This window comes from Neophocaena asiaeorientalis, unplaced genomic scaffold, assembly GCF_003031525.2.
Source record: "Neophocaena asiaeorientalis asiaeorientalis breed wild unplaced genomic scaffold, Neophocaena_asiaeorientalis_V1.1 scaffold124, whole genome shotgun sequence".
Lineage (NCBI taxonomy): Eukaryota > Metazoa > Chordata > Mammalia > Artiodactyla > Phocoenidae > Neophocaena > Neophocaena asiaeorientalis.
Genome location: NW_020174135.1, coordinates 12,403,203 through 12,427,241, shown reverse-complemented (window position 1 = coordinate 12,427,241; position 24,039 = coordinate 12,403,203). Strand labels below are relative to the sequence as shown.

General features: G+C 39.9%; 1 protein-coding gene across 1 annotated transcript in view; it reads left to right on the top strand.

The window, feature by feature from the left end:
- PHLPP1 (PH domain and leucine rich repeat protein phosphatase 1) overlaps positions 1 to 24,039 on the top strand; it is a 207,394-nt gene that overhangs the window by 115,938 nt on the left and 67,417 nt on the right. The window contains exon 4 of the mRNA XM_024754873.1: positions 13,478 to 13,644. Within this exon, the coding sequence (XP_024610641.1) occupies positions 13,478 to 13,644 (167 nt within the window). The remainder of the gene's footprint in view (positions 1 to 13,477; positions 13,645 to 24,039) is intronic.

The window sequence follows — 24,039 nt, the reverse complement described above, 5'->3', positions numbered from 1 at the left end:
CGTGGGGGAGGGTAGTAGTTGAGGGAAGAACAGGAATTGCAGAAGCGCTCCAGTCAGGTGTACGAGTGACTTTACAGAAATGCTGCCCCGACTGTCCCTCTTTGTGGCCCACTTTTTGGAGTACATTGGTTTTAGACATGTTGATTGATCCTGTGGATTCTCTTTACAGTTAGTCTTCATGTGAATCTATAGCCTAAGTCGTACATATTTTTAATTTAAAGTCTTAGTCACTTCTGCGACACTGTATTGTCCCACATTAAAATCTGTTTCTTGATTTCAAGGAAGCTTAAAAGGGGATTTAGATCACTGATTTGGTGTTGTGCATGAATGTGGGGTTTTCTGTTTGTTTTTGTTGTTTTTTTTCCATGTGAAAGGCATTTATTTCTTATTAGTTAATTAATTAAAGTATGCATGAATGTGTTTTTAACTTTTCATTATGGAAAATGTCAAATATTTAGAAGCAGAGATAATACACACATACCTATTACTCAGCTTCCCCAATTCTTAGCTTGTGGCCAGTTGTGTTATGTGAATATGTTGTATGGCCCAGTGGTATAAGTTGACGCCTTGTAAGGCCACTTAGTTTGTCCACATATCTCTTTCCTTGTTGATCAGTGGTTAACAGGCTGGCAGTTGCCAGCCACGGTGGCTATCACAGTGCTTATCTCTCTGGCTATCTTTCTTTTAGTATTAATCATAGTATTTTAATTCTAGGCCATCTTTTTTCTTTTTTTTTTAATGAAAAAAAGTCACCACATTGAAGTTGTGGTTGCTGTGATATTTTGGTTCACCCTTAACATGCATAGTGTAGACAAGTCAGGGCAACATCTCATGCTGAATTAAAGATCACATGAAATGATGAGTAAACATCACCCTTTAAGAATAAGATATATGGTGAATCACAGTTGAACTTTTGCTTTCATGTGCTTAAAAAGAGTGTTTTATTGTCCAGATTTTACTCAAAGAATACTTCACTAATCACAGAGTCAAATCAATCTGGTGGAATAGGATTGTTTCCAGCATATAAATTTGTGTCATTTGATGTAGTTGCAAGAAACCCTTTAAGATCACTTAGTCATCTTTTGCACATATTTACACATATTTTGTCTCTTCATTTGAAGTGTAATTTAGGGAGTGTTCTGCTTTTTGTCAGCATGGTTGGTCACTTGTCTTTTAGGGATTTTGCTGTTGCTGGTTACATTGGGGTTGTAAGGGTAAGAAGCTGTGATCTCAATCCTGTTCTGCTAAGGAGTCCAGGGCTTAAAGGGGCTTTATTTTTGGAAACCCTCCCTTCACATTTTATACCCATTCTTTAGATAAAGAATCAAGGGCCGTTTGACCATGACAATCTAGCAAGTCTATGGCAGAATCTGAAGTAGAATTGAGGGTCTGAGTGACATGGATTTTAGTTTATAAAATGTCACCCCAATCCCTAGAGAACTGTTCTTGTACCAATTCTGTAGTGAAGATATGAGAAAAGTTTGGAAATTCAGTGTATGAAATATTTAGATACAGGAAGCTTCAAGGAGGTAATGAACAAGCTGAGTTTGAAGGATGAATAGGAGTTCACAACAAAGACAAGGGGAAAGAGCATTTCAAGGAGAGATAAAATATCTACAAAGCTACAACTGTGTAAAATGTAAATGTGTAGTCATATCACAGATGTCTGAGCAATGTGAAAAAGGAAAAAATGGAAGCTAAAATTAAAAAGTACTGCCCAGGACTTCCCTGGTGGCGCAGTGGTTAAGAATCTGCCTGCCAGTGCAGGGGACATGGGTTCGATCCCTGGTCCGGGAAGATCCCACATGCCACGGAGCAGCTAAGCCTGTGCGCCATAACTACTGAGCCTGTGCTCTAGAGCTTGCGAGCCACAACTACTGAGCCCATGCGCCGCAACCACTGAAGCCTGTGTGCCTAGAGCCCATGCTCCGCAACAAGAGAAGCCACCACAATGAGAAGGCTGTGCACTGCAACGAAGAGTAGGTCCCACTCGCCGCAACTAGAGAAAGCCTGCGCACAGCAACGAAGACCCAACACAGCCATAAAAAAAAAAAAAAAGGACTGCCCATCTGGATAGTTTCCTGTTCATTCCATTTTATTTTCTTGGGAAAATTTGACTATGTTACCAAACATCATAATTAACTTTCCAATATAGTTACACAAAAATTCATATTGTGGAATCTTTCCTTATTATACATATAAATAGTTTATGAAATTAGGAAATTTAGAAATTCTGCTTTCAATTTAAACTGAAGATAAAGTATTTTGGATTACATTAAATTTTGTTTTTCTAATACATAATACTGTGATTTAGTGAAAATATTAAAATGCTCTCTTTGCAATTATAAGTATGCTTCATCTTATTTCCACATTGCTAATCCCTTCTTTTTTTTTTTCTATAGTAATTATTGGTTCTGAAATCCTAGTGACTATATTCCTAAAGAAGGGGTTTCTCCTTCATTCTAAGTCATTTCCATTTAAAATTATTTAAATTTATTTTCTTTAGAGTTTTTCAATCCACTTTTATACAAATGAAAAAGATACCTAGTTTGCTTACTGTATCCTGACAGAAGCAGCATGCTTTGTGAAACATTTCTGACTTGTGTACTTTACATGCTAAACTCATCCCATGTGTCTCCATCTTCCCTTCTTCTGTCTTCCCACCCTCCCTCCCCTGTTCTGTCAACAGCTCTGTTGTTGGGGGGGGGCAGAAGGTAGTGAAGGGGGAATGAGAGAAGATTTATTCCACCTTTTCTCTGTGCTAGGCATTCTTCTAGGCTCCACTTCTAGCGTCAGGACTTCAGCAAATGGAAGAAATGAGTTCCTCATGTGTATTTTATCTGTATGTTGTTATCTTTAGTAAAATACATTTTAGGTTTTAAGGGAGGAACATACAGCTGTGTTTTTTTGTTTGTTTTTGTTTTGTTTTAATTATTTATTTATTTACTTTTGGGTGCACTGGGTCTTCGTTGCTATGCACGGGCTATCTTTAGTTGTGGCGATCCGGGACTACTCTTCATTGCGGTGTGCAGGCTTCTCTTGTGGAGCACGGGCTCTAGGCGCGCAGGCCTCAGTAGTTATGGCGCACGGGCTCAGTTGCTCCATGGCATATGGGATACTCCCGGACCAGGGCTCGAACCCGTGTTCCCTGCATTGGCAGGTGGACTCCTAACCACTGTGCCACCAGGGAAGTCCCTACAGCTGTGTTTTAAAGTTACAGCATGTTATTTTAAAATTGGGAAGGGCCCTTGTAAAGTAGTCCCCAAAAAGGTAATATTACTTGTAGTTTTCTAGAACAATTGCCTTAACAATTACTTGGCATTTTCTTTAAAAGTGTTCGTTAACATTAAAGTCTAGTCAACATCAAGTGGCTCTTAGTTGAGAGAATTAGAATTTAAGATTTGAGAAGGACCTTGTGGACTCCCAGACTTACCTCCCGCCTAGGAAAGGTCTACAGCCTTTCAGATACCTATAGTGTCTGACAAGACAGCTCTTCCTTAGAAGTGAGCTGAAGTCTCTATCCCTATGCCTTTGACTCGCTGACCCTAGTTTTGCTCTCTGGTTTAACAAAAGGTAATCGTACTCACTCTCCTATTTGATAACCTCTAACTGGAAGTTTCTATGATTTCCATGCCCTCCCCCACCTCTTAGCAATCTACTTTTAGGAGAAACATCTCTGGTAATTCCCACAATTTCGTCATCACTTGGTTTCCAGATCCCTTCTCTTGCTTTTTCCTTCGGGTGCTCTGCAGTTTCTTGACATACCTGCAGATACTATCTGATGAGCACAGAGTATATGACCGTGGTTTTCCTTGCTTTAGACATTATGTCCAAAGTGAGTTATTCATTCATGAGGTCAACCTCAAAATAAAGACTCTTTGCTTTTCCCCCCAAATTGTTAATAGATATATTTTGTTAATAATAAAATCATTTAGCCAACTGAATTGATGCAGTAGTGACAACAAATAGTGATAACTAACATTTTGGTAACTTTTTTCTGTGTGCCAAGCACTATTCTAGATGCTTTATAGTATCCCTGTGAGGTCGGTGCCCATAACATTGTGTGAGGTCGGGCTTTACAACAAAAGGAAATAACCTTTGAGGAGATATTATCATCTCCATTTTGCAGATGAGGGAACTGAGATGTAAAGTATCCAGCACTGCTTTATGTAGGGAGATCCTCTTTCTTGCTTTTTCTTTAATTGTACTTCCAATGTTTTACAGTGGCCTGAAGGGGCAAAACAAAACAAGATTCAAATAATAACTGAGATTTACTGAAAATGTCAAAGAGAAGTACTTCAAATACACAGTTGTCAGTAGAATCCAGGCAGCTCAGTATTAGAATAAGAGGTGATTTACCAGGCAGTCTGTTGACTGGGGTGTGCTGCTAAGGACACTTGAGCATAGCCACTGATCACTGATCTTCTTAAATGATGACCAAGACGTATTTAGGAAATCTGAGATGCCTTCTGAGTCACCCAAAGCAAATTAAATTGGTTTCAGTGTTGAGGGGACTACTGTTGTCTAACTTCAAAAACTGGTCGTCAAGTATTGCTATATCAGGAACTTAGCATATATGATTAACCAGATCTCTACATCTGGTCGTCTTATATTTTGAAGTTAAATCATTTTAATATGAGTGTTTAGACCAATGTAAAAATACATAGTATCTTAAGAGTTTAGTTTCCGTGATATATTTACTTACCTTGGAAGACCCCAATATTTGTAACCCAGAGTATTGGATTATCTACAACTGCTCTGAACAGTTAAATTCTTCTACTCACTGGTCTGATTTATTTTATAAAGTAAGGAGTACTGGAATAATCGAAAAAATATCAGTGAACTCTCTATGTTAAACATACCAGACCTTGTATGTTAGACTGGTACTTAACCAATGAGGTGTATGTGTCATTTGTATTTTAAATGGAAAACAAGTAGCCTGTTTCTAAGAGAGCATCATTTAAGTGTGCATTTATGTTACTTCTTTTAATAGAAAATTAGAATGTAAGTTTTTTGTGGTTAGCAATCTTTTCCCTTCTCCTTTGCCAAGGAGATGCTCCCTTTGGGGGCTGCCGTGATGGAGCTCAGAGACACTCTCAGGTGGTCATATTCTAAAGAGCTTGTTTACACATATTTTGCTAATAAGGAAATGAGGAAGGAACTCTGAGTTCAGATTTGATCTCCACCCAAGCCAAGCTCTATTTTTCTGTTCCTACTGAGAAACACAATGGGCTTTGTGTGTGTGGAAGGAAGATAACTGTTAGAGGGACACGATTAGTGATTCTGGGGGCCGCGGGTACCATCTTCTCCGAGCCTCTCACACTCAGAGAGGGTGAGGTGCCAGGTGTGCATTTCTAGTTGAGGCTGTACCACAAGCTCATGGGGCACATCCTGCAGCTCTGCCTGCTCCTGATGGTGGGGTGCCAGTCTCTGCACTGGTGCCGGGGAATACCCGCCCATCTTGGCGTGTGAGGGGACCGTCAGTGCTGGAATGGCCTGGGGAGCTCTGGGGTTTGTGTTCTCTCCTCTGTGTGTCCCTACCGCACCACTGCATGTGCATTTTGGAATTATACTTGTTAGATGTCTGTGCCTTCAAGGGACCCATGTTTTGAAGACAAAATGTGCATCTCTTCAATATCAAGTCCAGTGTCTGTTTCATAAAGGCAAATGGTAGATCCATGTTGAAAGGTGCACTCATCCCCTCCACTCACCTGCAAAGAGAAGTCGAGATGCCTAGGAGGAACTCTTAGTCTAAATTTCTCAATATTGTTTTTCTTTATTGTTACAGTCTGGTGCTTTTACGGTGAGCCGTGTGTTTTATTTATTTGTTTGCTTATGTGTCAATCAGTCATCTATCTAACGCTTCTCTTTTCTTTCTCTTTTTCTGTCTCTCTTCCTCCCGCCCCCCACCTTCCTTCTTTCCTTTTCCAGCCTGCAGCTTTCTCCATACTTTTTTTTTTTTTTGCGGTACGCGGGCCTCTCCCTGTTGTGGCCTCTCCCGTTGCGGAGCACAGGCTCTGGACGCGCAGGCTCAGCGGCCATGGCTCACGGGCTCAGCCGCTCCGCGGCATGTGGGATCTTCCCGGACCGGGGCACGAACCCGCGTCCCCTGTATCAGCAGGCGGACTCCCAACCACTGCGCCACCAGAGAAGCCCTCTCCATACTCTTTTATTCTTTGGTCCCTTAACGATGTTTTAACTGGTACCTTATAGTTTTAATAAGCCTAATCTTAAAATCGTAGTCCCCTCCCTTCCCTGAATAATTTGCCCTCAGAGAGTTCCATCTCTCATTTTTGTCTGTCAATGATAGCCTCTCCACATCTTCTTGTCTCCATTGATTTGGTTACATCTGGTGGTTTGGAATGGTGTGTAAATTTTATTTCTTGGGTTTTAAAATTTTTCATATCATTTACTCAGTTAAGGCAAAGAAATGATAAAATACCAGAATTCCAGGTAGAATTTACTAAGTCCCAAATTGGCAGTTTGATATGCCCCTATTCAGACATTATTAATGTATATATTGTAATTAATTTTATAGGAAGGTTTTCTGCATCTGCTGTTAAACAGATTGTATAAAATGTTAATTAGTACAGGATCGAGAAATGAGATGTCATTGTGAAAATGTCTGCAGTCAAGTTAAGGCATTTCCTATATTTGTAGAATTTTTTTAAAGAAATGATTGCATGTTTTGGAGCAGTGACAGCTTAAAGTTTATTAAAATTGGAAATTTTTTGTTTGATATTATTATAAAACTTTATTGATGAGGATGAAATTGAAAATAAGTCATTAGAGTGCGTAGCTAAGAAAGATGAATAAACTCTATTCTGAATTTATATTCTCCAAGTTCATGTCTTCCCAAAGCATTTTTGGGGGATGAGAATTAAAACTAAGTCAGTTGAGGTTAAGAATTTTTTACAGAAGCTTGGTAAACTCCCCAGAGACTATCCCTGTAGCCAGGGCATAGTTTCCCAAACCACTAAAGGCTAGGCCAGAGCAATTAATGACTCATAATGCCAGTTTACAGCAGTATTTTACTTTGCACAAGCGGAATTATTTGTGCTATTTCAGCTGCTTTGACCAAGCCTTTCAGAATCATTTTGTTCAATTTTGAGCATGCTTTGCACATAATAAGGATAAATACCACTTCACTAAAGTATAGTGGGGACAAAAAAAATCACGTGAATGTTACTCTGAACTTTCCGTTGCTTATAAAAGAAGATTGTCCACTAAGTGAACATCAGGAATAATGTGAGTAATACAGAGTGCAGTCCTGTTGCAAGGGAAGATGATAATTTTGAAAGCACGGAGGGGATAGGTTAGGGCTAGGATAGATACATTGGTTTAGAAACGCAACCCAGCTAGACTCAGAGCAGAGATACTTGATACAAGTGTGCTAACGGTTGGTAAAGAAACGACTCAGGAAAGTGTCAAGCCGAGTAGGATGTTAGACCTGTGTAGAAGCCCAGTAGGTAATCTGGAAAGTTTGGTGCTCACATTATCATTTTTATGGTTAATCTGCAATGGTCTTTGGGGGAAATATTTTGAGGGCCCAATGAGCTTTTGGTTCGTATGTGTTCACAAGTCACTTGGAAAAGAAGACAACGTGAGCCAGTGGTTGGGATTCATATTCATTTTAATGTATCTCCGAAAGTATAGCGGTTTATGGGGGGAAAAAATCCCATTTGATTTACTAACTCTAAATTATTAGCCTTAAAATTTTTTGTTGTTAATATAAACTAGCACTGATTTCCCAAGCCATGGTTACTTAACTGATCTTCTAAAACTGGAATCCATTCATGTGCGGTTCATTGATGGTCTGTGAGGGATGACATCAAATCGTCTTTGCTCTGGGCTGAGGGTTATGTTAGGATCTGATTGTGGCAGTTAGAGGAGCCTCCCTTTGGGTAGGACTTGAACTGTGTTGGGGCCCTGACACCATGGCATATGCTGTCATTCAAACTCTGCTGCTGCTTTCACTGTGTGACCTTGGGCACACCCTTTAACCTTCATCTTTGAGATGGGGATAAGTCCTTACTGTGCTGAGTTGTTGTGAAGATTAAACTTAACATTACATCTAAAGAAGAGCGCCCCCTATATGTTAGCTGCTGTTATTATTGTTATTACTATTAGAAAAAAAAAGCTAGAATAATGAAAGGCTACTTGCTCTGAGGTGTATACAGGTGGCTTTCTCTTTTTTTAAATTTCTTATCTTGAGGAGGATGTTAGTTTTAACAGGTGCTATATAGGTGGGTCACAGCCTCTTTGGGTAGCCCTTTTGGTAGTTTTTTCATTTGGGAGTCCAGCAAAACCTCTTTGTGGTGGTGTCCTTACGTGCCCAGGCTGATCTGGGGGAAAGCGTTTAAATCTCCCCTTTGTTTCAGGGCGTGGGACTGGGCAGAGGTACAGCTAGTGGTAGTAGCTCTTGTGGTCGCCTTGGCCGCTCACCGCCCCACTGCCATCACGGCTTGTCTAATTTCTGTTCTCGCTGTCCCTGTTCCCCATTCTGCTGCGACTCCCACAGACCACGTTTGCTTGCTGTAGCTTTGTTACTGTGCTTTCCTCCCCCTTGTTTCCAGCAGGAACAGCTTGCGGTCCAGAATGAGGAAAGAAATCAAATACGACTTGACATTTAATCATTATCTTGTAGCTGTCCAAAGAGAGTATTCAGTATGATGCTTCAGCTGAAATGGAATGTGTCCTCTACAGAGTAGTCCCCACATGGAGGAATACACCAGATGGGTCAGATGCAAACTGGTGAGAAAGGAAGGGTTGTAAAGTAGTCCCCTGTCATTCTTCCAGCCAGTACTTCCTGAGGGTCTTCCTAAGTGCTGAGCACAGGGCACATTGTGAACAAAATAGGCCCAAATCCTTTCTTTATAAGCTTACAGTCAGAGACAGAGACTCTTCTGGAACTTTTCCATGACGGCCCATTTTGCTCACATGAAAAACCAGAATCTTTCTTTTTTTTTTTTTTAATGTATTTATTTTTGGCTGCGTTGGGTCTTCGTTGCTGCACCTGGGCTTTCTCTGGTTGCGGCGAGCGGGGGCTACTCTGTGTTGCAGTGCGTGGGCTTCTCATTGCGGTGGCTTCTCTTGTTGCGGAGCACGGGCTCTAGGAGCGTGGGCTTCAGTAGTTGTGGCACACGGGCTCAGTAGTTGTGGCTCACAGGCTTATTAGTTGCTCCGCGGCATGTGGGATCTTCCCGGACCAGCGCTGGAACCCATGTACCCTGCATTGGCAGGCAGATTCTTAATCACTGCACCACCAGGGAAACCCAAAAAGCCAGAGTCTTTACAATAACCTAAAAGGCGGTGCAAGATCTGCTCCCCCCCCTCAGCCCCCTTACCTTTCTGACCTCATCACAGGTCACTCTCCCCTGTTTTAACTGGTCTTCATGCTGTTCTTAGAACAGACCAGACACACTCCGTTTTTAGGGCCTTTACACTGGCTACTTCCTCTGCCTGGAGTGTTCTTCTAGATAAATCCTTTCAGTTAACTTCCTCATGTCCTTCAGGTCTAAATGCCACCTTTTAGATGAGGCCTATCCTGACCAACCTATGTAAGTTACAACCTACAACCTTCCCAACAATCCTGACCCCTTTTTCCTTGCTCTATTTTTTCCATAGTAGTTACCAATTTTTAACATATAATATACTTATTTGTGAGATAAGTTTAATGAGGGCAGGGATCTTCTTATCATTTACTGAAGCATACTGAGTGCTTACCTAGGTCAGTAATAGGCATATAGTTGGTATTCAATAAACATGTTGAATGAATGAAAATGAAAAGTACTGTGGAAAAGAATTAAGAAGGGTGTACTAGTTTCCTATGGCTGTTGTTAAAAATTACCAAAACTTTGATGGCTTAAGACAACAGAAATTTATTCTCTCACAGTTCTGGAGGCCAGAAGTTCACAATCAAGGTGTCGGCAGGACTGTGCTCCTTTTAAAGGCTCTAGGGAAGAATCTATTCCTTGCCTCTTCCAACTTCTGGTGGCTCTAAGCGTTTTTTAGCTTGTGGCCCACATCAGTCTCTGCCTCTGTGGTCACATTGCCTTCTCTTCTCTCTCAAAATTCCCTCTGCCTGTCTTATGAAGATGCATGTAATTGTATTTAGGGCCCTTCCAGATAATCCAGGATAAGCACCTCCTCTCAAGATCCTTAATCACATCTTTTGTCATGTAAGATAATATGCACTCTTTTGCCATGTAAACTAATATTCACAGATTCTGGGAATTAGTACGTGAACATACCTTTTGGGGGGCCGCCATTCAGCCCACTACAAAGGGTTGGGATCCTTGAGTTACAGGGGGAAGAATCATCTCTGATGCACCACGTAGTATAACACAAGGATATGAGGAAAGCCAGGAGACGGCAATCATCCATTTCCCCCCTTTTTACTGAAATTTTCATTGAGATTACATTATTTTTTTCCAGTTAAACACACACACACAGAAGAGCACAAAGAATAATATTACAATTTCCACGCACTGGTCTTGGCCTCCCCAGTTGTTAACATACTGACATAGTTCCTCCATATTTTCCATTCTTTTTTTTTCTTCCATTCTTATTATAAGTAAATCACATCACAGCTAAATTCCAAATTCCCTATGCTCCCATTCCTGTTTCCATTTCCCTCCCTGCTCATCTAGAGGCTGTCACTGTCATTGATTTGGCATATGCCCAATGCATAGTGTGTAGCTTTACTGCACATATAACTGTTCATACATAATATACGGAGTTGTTGTGTGTGTTTATCTTAAAAATGTTTTTCATACATGGCATTATAGTGTATGTAATATTCTGCAGCTGGCTTTTTTTTTTTTTTTTTTAATCCAGGTTGATACATACAAATCTAGTTCAGTCATTTTTTTTTTTGGTATGCGGGCCTCTCACTGTTGTGGCCTCTCCCGTTGCGGAGCACAGGCTCCGGATGTGCAGGCTCAGCGGCCATGGCTCACGGGCCCAGCTGCTCCGCGGCATGTGGGATCTTCCCGGACCGGGGCACGAACCCGTGTCCCCTGCATCGGCAGGCGGACTCTCAACCACTGCGCCACCAGGGAAGCCCTAGTTCAGTCATTTTAACTGCAGCTCTAAGTGGCAGGTTCTCTCTCTCTCCTGGCTTTAGAATGTATATCCCAGAGAAGGCCTTTGATTAGCCTAGCCTGGGTCACATGCCAGTACCCGTTGGATCAGTTTGTGGGTTCAGCACTGGGGGGCTTTGATTGCTCAAGTTGGGAATACATGCCTGCTGCTGTAGCCATAGGGTCAGCCTACTCTGCCACTCTCGTCAGAATCACATGCATTTGAAGGATTGTTATAGAAAGAAGTGGAAAAGGATTTGGGGCCGACAGAAACACAGATTGCCACTTGAGTTTCAGCCCTGAGCTTGGACGTCAGGTCCTCTGGGGAGCCTTCCCTGACTCCTTAGATTGTGCTCTGTGCCCTTGCACTTAGTATATTGTCAAGTAGTATGTTAATTCACCTCTCCTTGAGGTGCACTCCTTTAGGGCAGACTGTGTCTGTCTTGTTTCCCTCCTGTACCTCAGGAAATGGAAGGTCTGACACACCATTCCCTCCTCACCACATATTTTTGCCTGAATGATTCCACCGAGTATAACTTACACCCTCACTTCCCGTGAATGGGTTCCTGCCAGGGAATCTTGTGTGGCTGTGACATGTTTGCACCTACCTTTCTGCCCATTAAATTCTGGCTTTTTTTCACATCATTTGGTTTGTGTGGGTGACTTGGCCTGTTTTGGATTTTCTTTTTCTTATTTAATAGTGAAAATTCAAGGAAAGATGAAATTGCTAAAATGCAAACTCAGGCTTCCTTTGTAAAATCTTTAGAGTTGAGCCCTGCCAGGCCTTTTTCATCCCACTGTCCTCTCAGCTTTCGTGTGTGCACAGCAATTTCTTTCTAACCTCAGACATGCCATCAGCAGAATGTGTTTTATGCAAAGTTACTTCTGAATACCTTCTTTAGCATCAGGAGAATGTGGATTCCAATGGGTATAAGATGTATTTGGAAGTAGTCGTAGCAATCATAAATGGTCATAGCAGTCACAAATTATTGAGTGCTTTTTCTGACCAGGCATGTAGATGTAGGTGTCATCTTTATGCCTGTTATACAGGTGAGAAAATGGGAGCTTGGAGAGCTCAGTGATGCACTCAAGTTCTCTCAGCTCCTGAGTGGTAGAGCCGGGATGCGAATCCACACACTGACCAGAGCCACACTCCTAAGGACCATGTTCTGCTGCTTTTTATAGTCATGAAAGAGTAAAGCTGGGGTTTGAAATGTAAAATAGATAGCTAGTGGGAAGCAGCTGCATGGCACAGGGAGATCAGCTTTGTGACCACCTAGAGGGGTGGGATAGGGAGCGTGGGAGGGAGGGAGATGCAAGAAGGAGGAGATATGGGGATATGTTTATAGCTGATTCACTTTGTTATACAGAAGAAACTAACACACCATTGTAAAGCAGTTATACTCCAAAAAAGATGTTTAAAAAAAAAAAAAAGCTGGTCAGCTGGGGTTTGGTAATAGAAAAGGACATCGAACAGTTCACAAATAGGGAATGGAGTTTTTGCCATAAAGCTTTGATAAAGATAAAGAGCACCAGGAGGAATCAACCCAGATCTTAGAACAATAACCCCACAGCCTCTGTGAGGGAAGAAGGAGCCAAGGTGTGTGTGTGTGGGCCTGAAGCCATGTGCCACGGCCTAAACTGGCGCCACAGTCCCTGGAATGTGGGAGGGAGAATACACACTGCCCAACGCTTTTTCTGCTTCCAGCATGCCCTGTAGCCCTGGGACTCTGGCTACCATAGAAGCCATTTAACTGGGAAAACTTTGAATATGTGGATAAACATTTAGACATAAAACAAATTTCACTTAGAATACCTGTGTGAAGCAAAATGGAAACTGTGGGAGAGGCAACGCGAGAAGTTCACAGCAGGCAAGCAGTGGAATCTTATTATATGCTACCACTATTATTAAAGATATGTACAAGGCCACTGATCCTGCATTTCTTTGTGCTGTTTTAAATCAGTATATACAAGGGCTTTCGTAGGTTCTGTGTAGATCTCAGTGTCTATCTCCCAACCCTGTATTTACTCTAAAGTCTTGTATTATTTAGCTCTGAATTCTCTTACCATGAATGTTTTCAGGAACATAACCCCTACAGTTGGAGGAGATTACTGATACAACTAAACTTGATAGGATAATCTGTGCTCTTTGTAACCTGTCTCCTATACTAGGTTACTGTAAGTACCTTCCCCGGAGGGACACTGTTTCCTGCCTTTGTAATACTTTGCTCAGTTCTATCTAAGTAAATACTCTTGGTTTATATTTGAATAATGGTGCTAATTGCATAGCGGGTCTGTGTTCCCAAATGGGGTTATCTTGTTTCTGTCCGTGGAAAACAGTTATAGGATAAAGGATGGTATGAAAATTGAGTTGTGTTTTCATCCCTTTCTAGGTTGCATCACAGCGTATTAGCTCAGTGGACCTCTCATGTTGTAGCCTGGAGCATCTGCCTGCCAACCTCTTCTACAGCCAAGACCTCACTCATCTCAATTTAAAACAAAACTTCCTAAGGCAGAGTCCCAGTCTACCAACTGCAAGGGGGCTCAATGAACTGCAAAGGTGAGCATGCAGAAGTGAGTAGATAATTAGGAAGGTGAGGGGGTGTCAGCTTCTGGTTGTTTCTTGAATATTCTGACTAAAAAGCTACAGTTAGTAACCTTTCTCTTTCAGAGGGCAGGGTAATAGGACTTTAGTAGTGGAGACATTTTCAGTTCTCATTCTGAAATATTTTTCAAGGTCTCTGCCTTTGAAATGAATGATTTATGATAGTCATTACCTGGATAGATTTGTATAAGAAGAACACTTCTCTTTAAATCACTTGTATTTCTTAACCTGTCTACAGATGGGTCTGTGAAAAGTTGATATTTGCTGTGTTACCTCTGAACTATAGGGGTTTGGTCAGATTAATTACTTCTTTCAAAATTTACAAAAGGTCAATTTTTTCCATGAAAAGATATTTCCTTAGAAATTTAAGAACGAAAGTTTAAATTCATTAATACCACATCATCTGGGTGATTACTGTATAGGTTTCAAGAGTCGCATGTGAAATGCAAAGGGTATGCTCCTCTAATTACAGGGAAGGGACCTTATTTGTATTTATCTGAAACAGATTTAAGAATTTACCATATTCATTTCGTTTTCTTTTTTGGAGCAATGATCAATCTTGATTCTGTGGTAAATGAAACCTCTGATATATATTTGTTGCAAATATGTGAGACTATAACTACAGAAGGATATAACTTTTAAATCAATAATGGATAGCTCATTTGTTCTTAAATGATTGATAATCATCAGAGATTAAACTATGGAAATTAACCATTATGATTATGTGTTTATGGTTTTTTAACATTCAGAAAGAATAATCCAATAAGTTATTTATATAAAGTTTGTGCAGACATGTAGAATAAAGGAAGAGTATTTTAATTTTCTTTTCAGATGATTGTGAATATTCTTCTTTGATATTATACCAAAACTTGACAAGTGGTAATTTCTTAAATGTTGGTTGCAGTGTGGAATGTAAAATCCTATCAGTGGACTTTTAAAATTCTTTTACATTAGGATCCATTGATCTTTCTCATACTTTGAATGGATCTTTGCCCCATACATCCTTTTATTGCATTAAGTATTGGTCATTTGGAAAATACTGGTTTGTTGGGTAACAGTGAGATTCCAGATGTTAATGTATTTCGTTATGCAGTTTCAAGAAATGACAGTTGTTAATATCACCACTGATCCCATCAGAAAAATCTTTAAGTATTGGGAAGTTGTCAGGCTCAGTGTGGAAACAAGTTTTCCAAAATTTTAAATTTCAGTTGAAGGCTTGAAGGCTACCCTTGGCAACAAATACTGTCAGTTGTTTTTCCTGAAGTGACCTTCTTACTTCATTGTAGAGAAAACGTCTGCCAAATACCCAAGTCTGAACACTGAGTTTGTCAGTTGTTCTTTCAGGTAAAAGTGGTATTCCATGAACATTGTGACTAGTTTGGCTCACAACTCAAATAATCGTACAAGGGTTTTCCTTGGGATAACCATCATACTTTATACAGCAGAAGTGCTTTATGTGTACTTCCCATTTTATCACCCAGAAAATAAAAAAGATATGTATTCAGCGGTTGAGATGTAATACAAATAACTTCCTTGCATCATCAAGGACATTTTTAAGTAAAATTGGTATTATGCAATTTTTTTGAATTTTATTTTATTTATATTTTTATACAGCAGGTTCTTATTAGTCATCCATTTTATACGCATCAGTGTATACATGTCATTCCCAATCTCCCAGTTCATCCCACCCCCACCCCCCCGCGGCTTTCCTGCCATGGTGTCCGTACATTTGTTCTATACATCTGTGTCTCTATTTCTGCCCTGCAAACCGGTTCATCTGTACCATTTTTCTAGGTTCCACATATATGCGTTAATATACGATACTTGTTTTTCTCTTTCTGACTTCACTCTTTAGGAGTCTCTAGATCCATCCACGTCTCTATAGAGTGGACATCCTTGTCTTGTTCAGCATTATGCATTTTTAAAAGGAATATTTTTGCCATGATTGCCTGGCAGAGAAGAATACTGTGACAATGGGGACAGTTTGATGCTGCACTGAATTAGCTCCATAGGCAGTAAGAACTCCAGAAGGATATTGTGCTCGAGCACTTCCTTATTGTTCCCTGGAGCTGATGGTTACAATGAAAGGGAACCACAGGAACTTCTTGAACTTAGGTTTTTATATGCCCTATGCACTCATAATACTATTTTTACTGATAGTACTGTAATAAAGTTACAATGATTTTTTGCTAAAGGATTATACCATGATTTAATCTGTTTTTGAGGCTTGAAATTATTTTGAAGTATTCTTGTGTATTTCACAGCATTGTAGGCTTCTGCACTTCATTACAGAACATCAAGAACTTTATATCATGCTATTAAATCTTGCTGTCTTAGAACAGAAAGGGGCATTAGAATTTATCCAAACCAGTGCTCTTATTTTAGAGATGAGGTAGAGGGAGATGTTAAATGCCAAAATCAGGTTAACGGTTACCTTCTGGGAGGCGTTTGGGAATGCAATTAGGGAATGGTTTGAAGAGGATTTCAACTATAACTATATCCAAAATGTTTATTTCTTTACAAAAAATTAGAGACAGACAAAATGTTAATATTTGAAAAAGCTGAATAGTGGATACTTGGATGATCATTATTATTTTCTGTATTTTTCTGTTTGTGTATTTCATAATAATCCAAAATTAAAGCCTAAACAAAAAGGAAATCAAAATGCTTCTCATAACATAGGGGCATATGATAGTCCCAAAGGGTCAGCATATATGGACTAAATAAGTAAATACCCAGATGGAGGGGTATTTGGGGCATTGCCTTGCCTGTTGGTGCTTTCAGAATCTCCTGATTGGTCCCTCATATCTGTTGATTCTAAATCTGTAAATAGCTTTTCAACACGTCCACCTTTCTTGTCTGTTTCCTCTGCTGCTTCTCCTCTGTCTCTTAGCACATACCCTCTCCACCCAGCTGTGAGGGGAAGCACTTCTCAGCTCTCACAGGGGCTGTTGCAGGAGCTTTGGAGAAATGGTTGTCTTAACTGTCATTTTCCCACTGCAATTCATCCTGTTTAGTTTTCTTGCCTACTATTTTGTGCATTTTGGGTTTTGTTTTGTTTTGTGTTTTTAAAAATTTAAACATTCGTCCCATCAAAGTAATATCCTATATAGAGTTTTATAAAATCTTAATAGGCAATAAGACATAGGCAATAGGAACTCCAGCCCATCCTTATACCCAAGTCCTGTTCCCTAGGCAACTACTTTTGATTCTCAGGACTCTTCTTGCTGTTTTCTTCCATCTTCTGAAATAGTATGTATGTACTGCTATTTTTGAATTTTTTGTTATTGGGCATTATGGGTTGGCATATTACAATAGAAGATGAGGATTTAACTCTTAGATTGTCTCACAGACCCTCAGCCCCATGCCACATGCCCAGACCGCCACTTCCCCCATCCTCTCAATGTACAGATATCCATTTCTGGTTAAGTAGATGTTGAGGGCTCACATTATTTTGAGCATGGAACTGTGATTCTCCTAAGCCACTTAAATGCAACGATTACATTTGCTTTCCTGTGCTGGCTGGATAGTAGCCTCTCTTTTTCACTGGTGTACTTTTTTCTCTAGTGTTGTTAAGGTGGCAGAACTCTAACCCTCTTCTCAACACCTTTGTCTTGGAGACTTCTTCCCTCCTGGAGCCAGTGTAGGCACCTGCTCCATAGGCCTGCTACCGAGCTGTTGTCCCGGGGTTACCTTTTGTCATTTTCCTGGTAATTCCCTTTTCGTCTCTCCTTTGTTTTCTATATGTCTTCCTGTGTGTAGCGATTCTTTCTTGGTTTACTCCCTCTTTTTAATGGAATATCTTCTAGGATCTTCCTGAGAAAGGGGACATGGGAGACAAATTTACTAGGCACTTTGTATATCTAAAAATATATGTCTCACACACTTGATTGATAATTTGTCTGGTCTCTGGATAGGAAAACATGTTTCCTCAGAATTTTGAAGCCAGTGCACTATTGTTTTCTAGCTTCTACAGTTGCTATTAAAAAGTGTTATACTCTTGGTTCCTGTCTTTGTAGACCTCCTTACTTCTTTTTTTTTTTTTTTTAATAACCCCCAAAGAGGTTTTAGGATTTTCTTTTTTAGCAGTCTTTATTCATTTCAGCAGCTATGATGAACACTCGATCTGAAAAAAATTACGTCCTTCAGTTCTGGAAAACTTTCTCATTGTGTTTTTTGATAACCTCATCTGCACCTTGGTTTTCTCTTTTCTTCCTCTGAATTCCTGTCAGTTAGGCAGGACCTCCTCATTTGTCCTCTAATGCTGTAATTTTCCTCTTTCTCTTAATGCCCTACTTCTTGACAGGTTTTCTCTACTTTATCTTAACCTTCTGAATTTCCGCTGATATTTTTTAAGAGCTCTTTCTTGTTTGTTGGTTTAATTTGTGTGCTTTTTAACAGCATTCTGTTCCCCACCCCTGCCATGGGTGCATTCCTTCTCTTTCTGAGGACATTAAAGTAATTAATTTCCTTCTTGCACTGTCTTGATTTCTTTTTTTTTCCTGTTTGTGTGGGTGTCTGACTTTTATGTTAGGAACTTGACCTCACTGTTTGGAGATCCTTTGCTCTCTGTTCCTATTTAATGGTGAGCCACTGAGAAGCGAATTGGGTGCTCTGGTCTGTGGACAGCACTTCTCCTCCATACAGCTTCATTGCAGTGCTTGTGGTTTCCTTGGGGAACTTCCAAAGACAGTATCTGTGGATCTTCTCCCTAGGACATGTCAGTTTTACTTGAGAGGAATCCTTTGGTCTTCTGCCTGGGCAGTACGTGTCAAGATTCAGGGAGTGGAGTAGGGTAGAGAGCTGCAATCTCAGGGTTTAGTGTGTGGAGTTTTATTTGATCCCCTGTTTTCAGAACAGTGTTTTCTACTATTCCTGATGCCTTGGAGCCAGGACTCTGGGATTCAGTTTCTTCCAGGGAATAAACTGTCTCCTGCTGGAATTGGGGAGAGGATCTGGGGTCTCATGTAATTCCTTATATTCCTTATATAATCTTTTGGAAGTCTTTTTGTAGAAGTATAATGAGTGTACAGTTCGATGGGTTTCCACAAAATAACACATGTGACCAGTGCTCATACTGAGAAATAGAAAATTACTATTTTCAAGGAGGGCACAGAAGCCCTCCCTGCACCCCTCCTCTTAGTACCCTAAAGATAATCACAGTGTGCACTTCTAACACCATGAAGAGTTTTGCCTGGTTTTGTTCATAATATAAACGAGTCATATAGTATGTACTTGTGTCCCGCATCATTCATTCACATTGTTTTTACAAAGCAAAACAAAGCATATCAAGTTACATATTATCAGCTTGCACTGTATAGTGTGTAGTATAAAGCCATGACTCTGATTTGTTTAAGGTGGGAGACTTTCAGTTTTGCACTGCCAGGAAGGTTTAAGTTTCTGTTGCTTTTTTTTTTCTTTAACCTCTTTATTGGAGTATAATTGCTTTACCACGTTGTGTGAGTTTCTGCTGTATAACAAAGTGAATCAGCTATACGCATACACATATCCCCACGTCCCCTCCCTCTTGGGTCTCCCTCCCACCCTCCCTATCCCGCCCCTCTAGGCAGTCACAAAGCACTGAGCCGATGTCCCGAGCTGTGCGTGGGGGAGGTAGGTTGAGAGGACTCGGATGTGGAGGCTGAGCAGCTGGTGAAGGTGATGTTGTATTTGCCCTTCGGGAAAAACTAGGCTTTAAACCAATTTCTTTTTCTCCACATACTAATGTGAGATTTTTGTCTCCCATCCCCATTATTCATGAAAGATTTTATTGCCAAGTTTTCAAAGTAGTAAGTTTGTAAGTATATGTGTACACACACACAGATGTTCGATGCTAGGAATTGAAATTATATATATTTAAAACTCACTTATACTTCAAAAAGCACTATTGTAGCTTATTTAGAGTCATACAGTTAGTATGGTATTTTTGAGATATGCCATTTATTTAATTTATTATTTTTAGTTGTATGTTTAAGGAATTTGTGTTGATCTCTAGTGTATGTTTCACAGGGAATATGTTAGAGAGGTACCAAAGGGTAATTTATTTTTATGTTTTTACCAAAGTCTCAAGGGACGAATTTTTAGGTTACAGTGTCAGGGCGAATATCCAGAGAGAAACTTTACATACAAAGCATTTATAATGCATAGGAGTTCTAAGACTTTTTCTCTTAACCACATATCCCCCTAATATTTTTCTTTCTATTGCAAATTCTCACCTTAAACAAATGAGCAATTTCCATAGAACATTTAAAATGGTATTTGCAACAACATTCTAATTCTGGAAAGATGGCATGCTGATGTACACACACAGGCCAGCAGTTTCAGAGGGAAAACATTGTTCTTGGAACTACCAGTGTTTGTTTTTCCTTTATTGGCATTGGAACTCTTCAGTTAGTTTTCAAAAATAGAGTCAAGGCAAAATCAGAGTAATTTTTGGTAGTTTTAATGGTTTCTTTCCGGATTTTGTATGTTACTAATAATTACGATGCATTATTTATCTCTGTTTTATTAATACGTAGTATTTCACTTATATTAACCATATTCCATTTAGATGACCCAGATGGTATTAGTACTAAATTGTTATTATTTGCAATGGAGAATTGTTTTAATAAAATATAGTAAGTTTCTTTGTAAAGTCAATGAAGAGGACAACTTTTTGTTGGCTTAAATTCAAGGAATATAATTTTCCTTCCCATGTCTTAATTTTGTTGTTTTTAATATGGTATCAAAGCAGCGTGAACTTATTTGTACTAAATTATATTGGTGTTCAAACGTTTCAAATGTACTTTTACATTTAAAAGAGCTAAATCTATCATTTATTAAAATTTCATGTGTTGTAATGTTGTATTGACAGATCTAAAGTTTGTAAGGGATGATAGCTCAGAGTTCTTTTACGGTGATATCCAGTGCAGTGTTTACAAAGAGCTATGTCAAGAGCAAACTCAAAAGCCAAGTTTGATAGTAATAATTTGTATGTATATGTTTCTGGTAGCTTTGTCCACCCCAGTACTTGGAAGGTTATCTGATTAGATGTGAAATTTCTTTCAGCTGAAAAGACTAAGAGAGATGGGAGGGATGAGAATTTTTCAAATGGGAGTGAAGGAATGAAATTGAGTTGGGTGTGCAAGTATGTGGGTGTAAAAGAATGAAAGTTATTGAAGAAATGAGTATTGAGAAACTCATAGTTATGCCTGGCATTTATCAAGTACCTTTCTTCTTAGAAAGCTTAATTTTTCTAAATTTTTAGTCTCCATGAAATGGAAAACAAATGACCTTATTTCCTACTCTGTTCTTTTGGGGATCTTGGCATTCAAGAGCTAGAGTTATTTGTTTTAATTACTTATCCTTACCAAAAGTTCGCATTTCCAGGTTTTTATAGAAAGAGAGATTTTAATTTTTGTTTTTATCAGTGATTTTATCAGTGACTCACTTTAAATGGAAACAGTGATGATTCATTAACATAGTGGGATCAGGGGTGGCATGCTAAAATATTTTTTCAGCTTATTTGCCAGACATAGACTGCAGTTCTTAGAACAGTTTCAGCTTCTTTAAAGATGCTCTGTCATATAAAAAATATTGCAAGCAAACAAGAGCGACTCACTGCTGAAGGAAGGGCATAGCCGATGCATTAAAGACAAAACACTTAGCACAGTCGCTGCTCAGGGCTTGGGAAGGAATTTTCACTTCTGGGTTTGGTGAGGCTTGCCGAATGTCTAAGAAATTTCAGAGACTGTACGGAATGCCCTTCTTCCAGTTAACTTTTCCCAACACTGAAGTTCCTTTCTTTATACAGCTTTGCTTTTCAGATGGAGTTTTGATCCTCTTGGGAAGCTTTCCATCTCACACAATTCCCATTTTCTTTCCCTGAGCATGTGATCAAAGGAAAGCGTTTGCTTGGTGCTTGGGACACTGAGATTGTGTAGCCTTTGGTGCTCTCCTTGGTGACGGCTCTCGGCCTCATTTCTGGCAATAATAGCCTATTTTCTTCTGCCCTCATACAGCGCATTTAGAAGAGAGAGCTCAGAAGAAACAAAAGATTTATTTATCAGCCAGACTATATTAAATTCAGTTTGCCCTGTTGCCTTCTTGGGATCCTTTAAGATGTTCTTTAACTTTTTTTTTCCCCACTTAAATAAAAAGTGGGGAGAGATCTTCAGAAGCCTTGGCTTGAATCCAGTGAGGCTATTGTATTCTGGCCAATTCTGTTCTTCTGTTTGTTTTAGTTGAGCTCCTGGCTGTACTCTCTCAGTTTTAACTGTAAGAGTTTAATGTTAAACGTAGTATTTGCAGAAATTTGCTATTCTGAGTGGTAACCAACTTTTCACTTTGCCTAGCTCTTAGGGGAAAAGGATAAGCATGCAGTGAGCGGGCCAACAGATAATTATTTTGCAGTTGTTGATGGTTAAATAGCGTAGTAACTTGTGACTTGGGAACATGATTAACATCATTACTGATAACTTCTGAAATAATGTTCTGGTTGCTAGTGTGAGAATGCTGATGGAAACCAGTAATGTTCCTCTTTCTCCCTCTCCCCTCTGCCTCATGTCAGACAGACACAGCTAACAGTACAGCTAACACTGGAGCTCCTTCTGACAACACACACGTGTAACTTTTGAAAATTAAAGACCCATGAGGATTTCTGTTTGTCCTAAGAGTGCCTGCAATTTTGATGTCACTCACCATGTGCTCTGCAGTAATAGAGCTTTGGATGGAAGAGTCAGATTCCTGTTGTCATTTCCCATGGCTGGGTTAGGATGGTGATGCTAGAGCTGGCAAGGTATTTGACAGAGGCCTCTCGAAAGTAGGGCACGCCCATCCCTCCCCGGTGATGTCTTTGGGACTCATAATTAACAAGAAACCTTAGGGAAAGTCTGACTTTCCAAATAGTTGTGCTTTCCTCCAATTTAAAGATTTCTGTCAGAAGACTCACTTTCGCCCCACATAGAGAGATCGTGTGTGTGTGTGTGTGTGTGTGTGTGTGTGTGTAGGGGAAGCACAAGAAGGGAAAGGGAGCTGTTACTTGATTTATGTAATACATAAATCCATGTGTTCTAGACTCCCCTGTTCAAAAATTTTCATAGGTAGGGCTTCCCTGGTGGCGCAGTGGTTGCGAATCTGCCTGCCGATGCAGGGGACACGGGTTCGAGCCCTGGTCTGGGAAGATCCCACATGCCACGGAGCAACTAGGCCCGTGAGCCACAACTACTGAGTGTGCGTCTGGAGCCTGTGCTCTGCAACAAGAGAGGCTGCAACAGTGAGAGGCCCGCGCACTGCGATGAAGAGTGGCCCCCGCTTGCCGCAACTAGAGACAGCCCTTGCACAGAAATGAAGACCCAACACAGACAAAAAATAAATAAATTAAAAAAAAAAAAAAAGCTAAAAAAAAAAAATTCATAGGTAACTAGCAGTGTCTTCATCTGGAATTCAAGGTGCTCTGTGAATGCTCTAAGTGTCCTTTATGACCCCAGGAGTTCTTTCTGCTTAACAATAGTTTGCTTAACGTTTTCCAAGAACACCGTGGAGGTTTTGCCCCCAAATTAGTGTTTCTCAAAATGTGATTTATGAAATGCCTACATCAGAATCACCTGGGGTATTTACTAGAAACAGAGGTACCTGGTGTTCATCCCAGACCTGCTGAATCAGAACCTCTGGTGATGGGGCCCAGGAATCTGCATTCTAACAATGCTTACTGAAGTTTGAGAAACAGTCACACCAGCCTATTCTTTATGAATGCTCTCTTTTCAATTCCCCATCTGCCTATTGAACTCTTGTTCATGTCCCTTAGGTAAAAATGAGTTTTCTCTTCTGCAAGCATTTATGGTATTTTTTTTCTAGTACATTTCATCTTCTGCTTTTTATTATAGCAGCTTTGCTCCCAAACTGTTTCAAGTTCCTGGAGGGTGAAAACCATGCCTAATTCACATGTGTATGCTTCACACCCTTTGTGCCTAATAAGAACTCAGAAAACATTTAGTGAATGAATAGTTCAGTCCTAGGATCGGACTTTTATTATACCTAGTAAACTTTGGGTATTGGATTTTTGATTTTTTCTATTTAACTATCAGATATGCCTGGTCTGTTTGTGATGTGAGCTTAAGCTTTCCATGTCTGAGCATGTTTTCATGACATGATTATTCTTTCTGGCTTTAGCTTATGTTCACCTTCTCCTTTGGTAATCTAATATCCTTGATAGAGACATTACCTGATTTTCATTTTTACATATCCTTGTATGACTCAACTGGGATTTAATCTAAGTATACTGTGTGGGTCTTCTCTGCTTCGAGAAGTGGAAATAGAAATCCGTTTTCTGCCTGTTACAGAAATGTTCTTTTTTTTTTTTTTTTTTTTTTT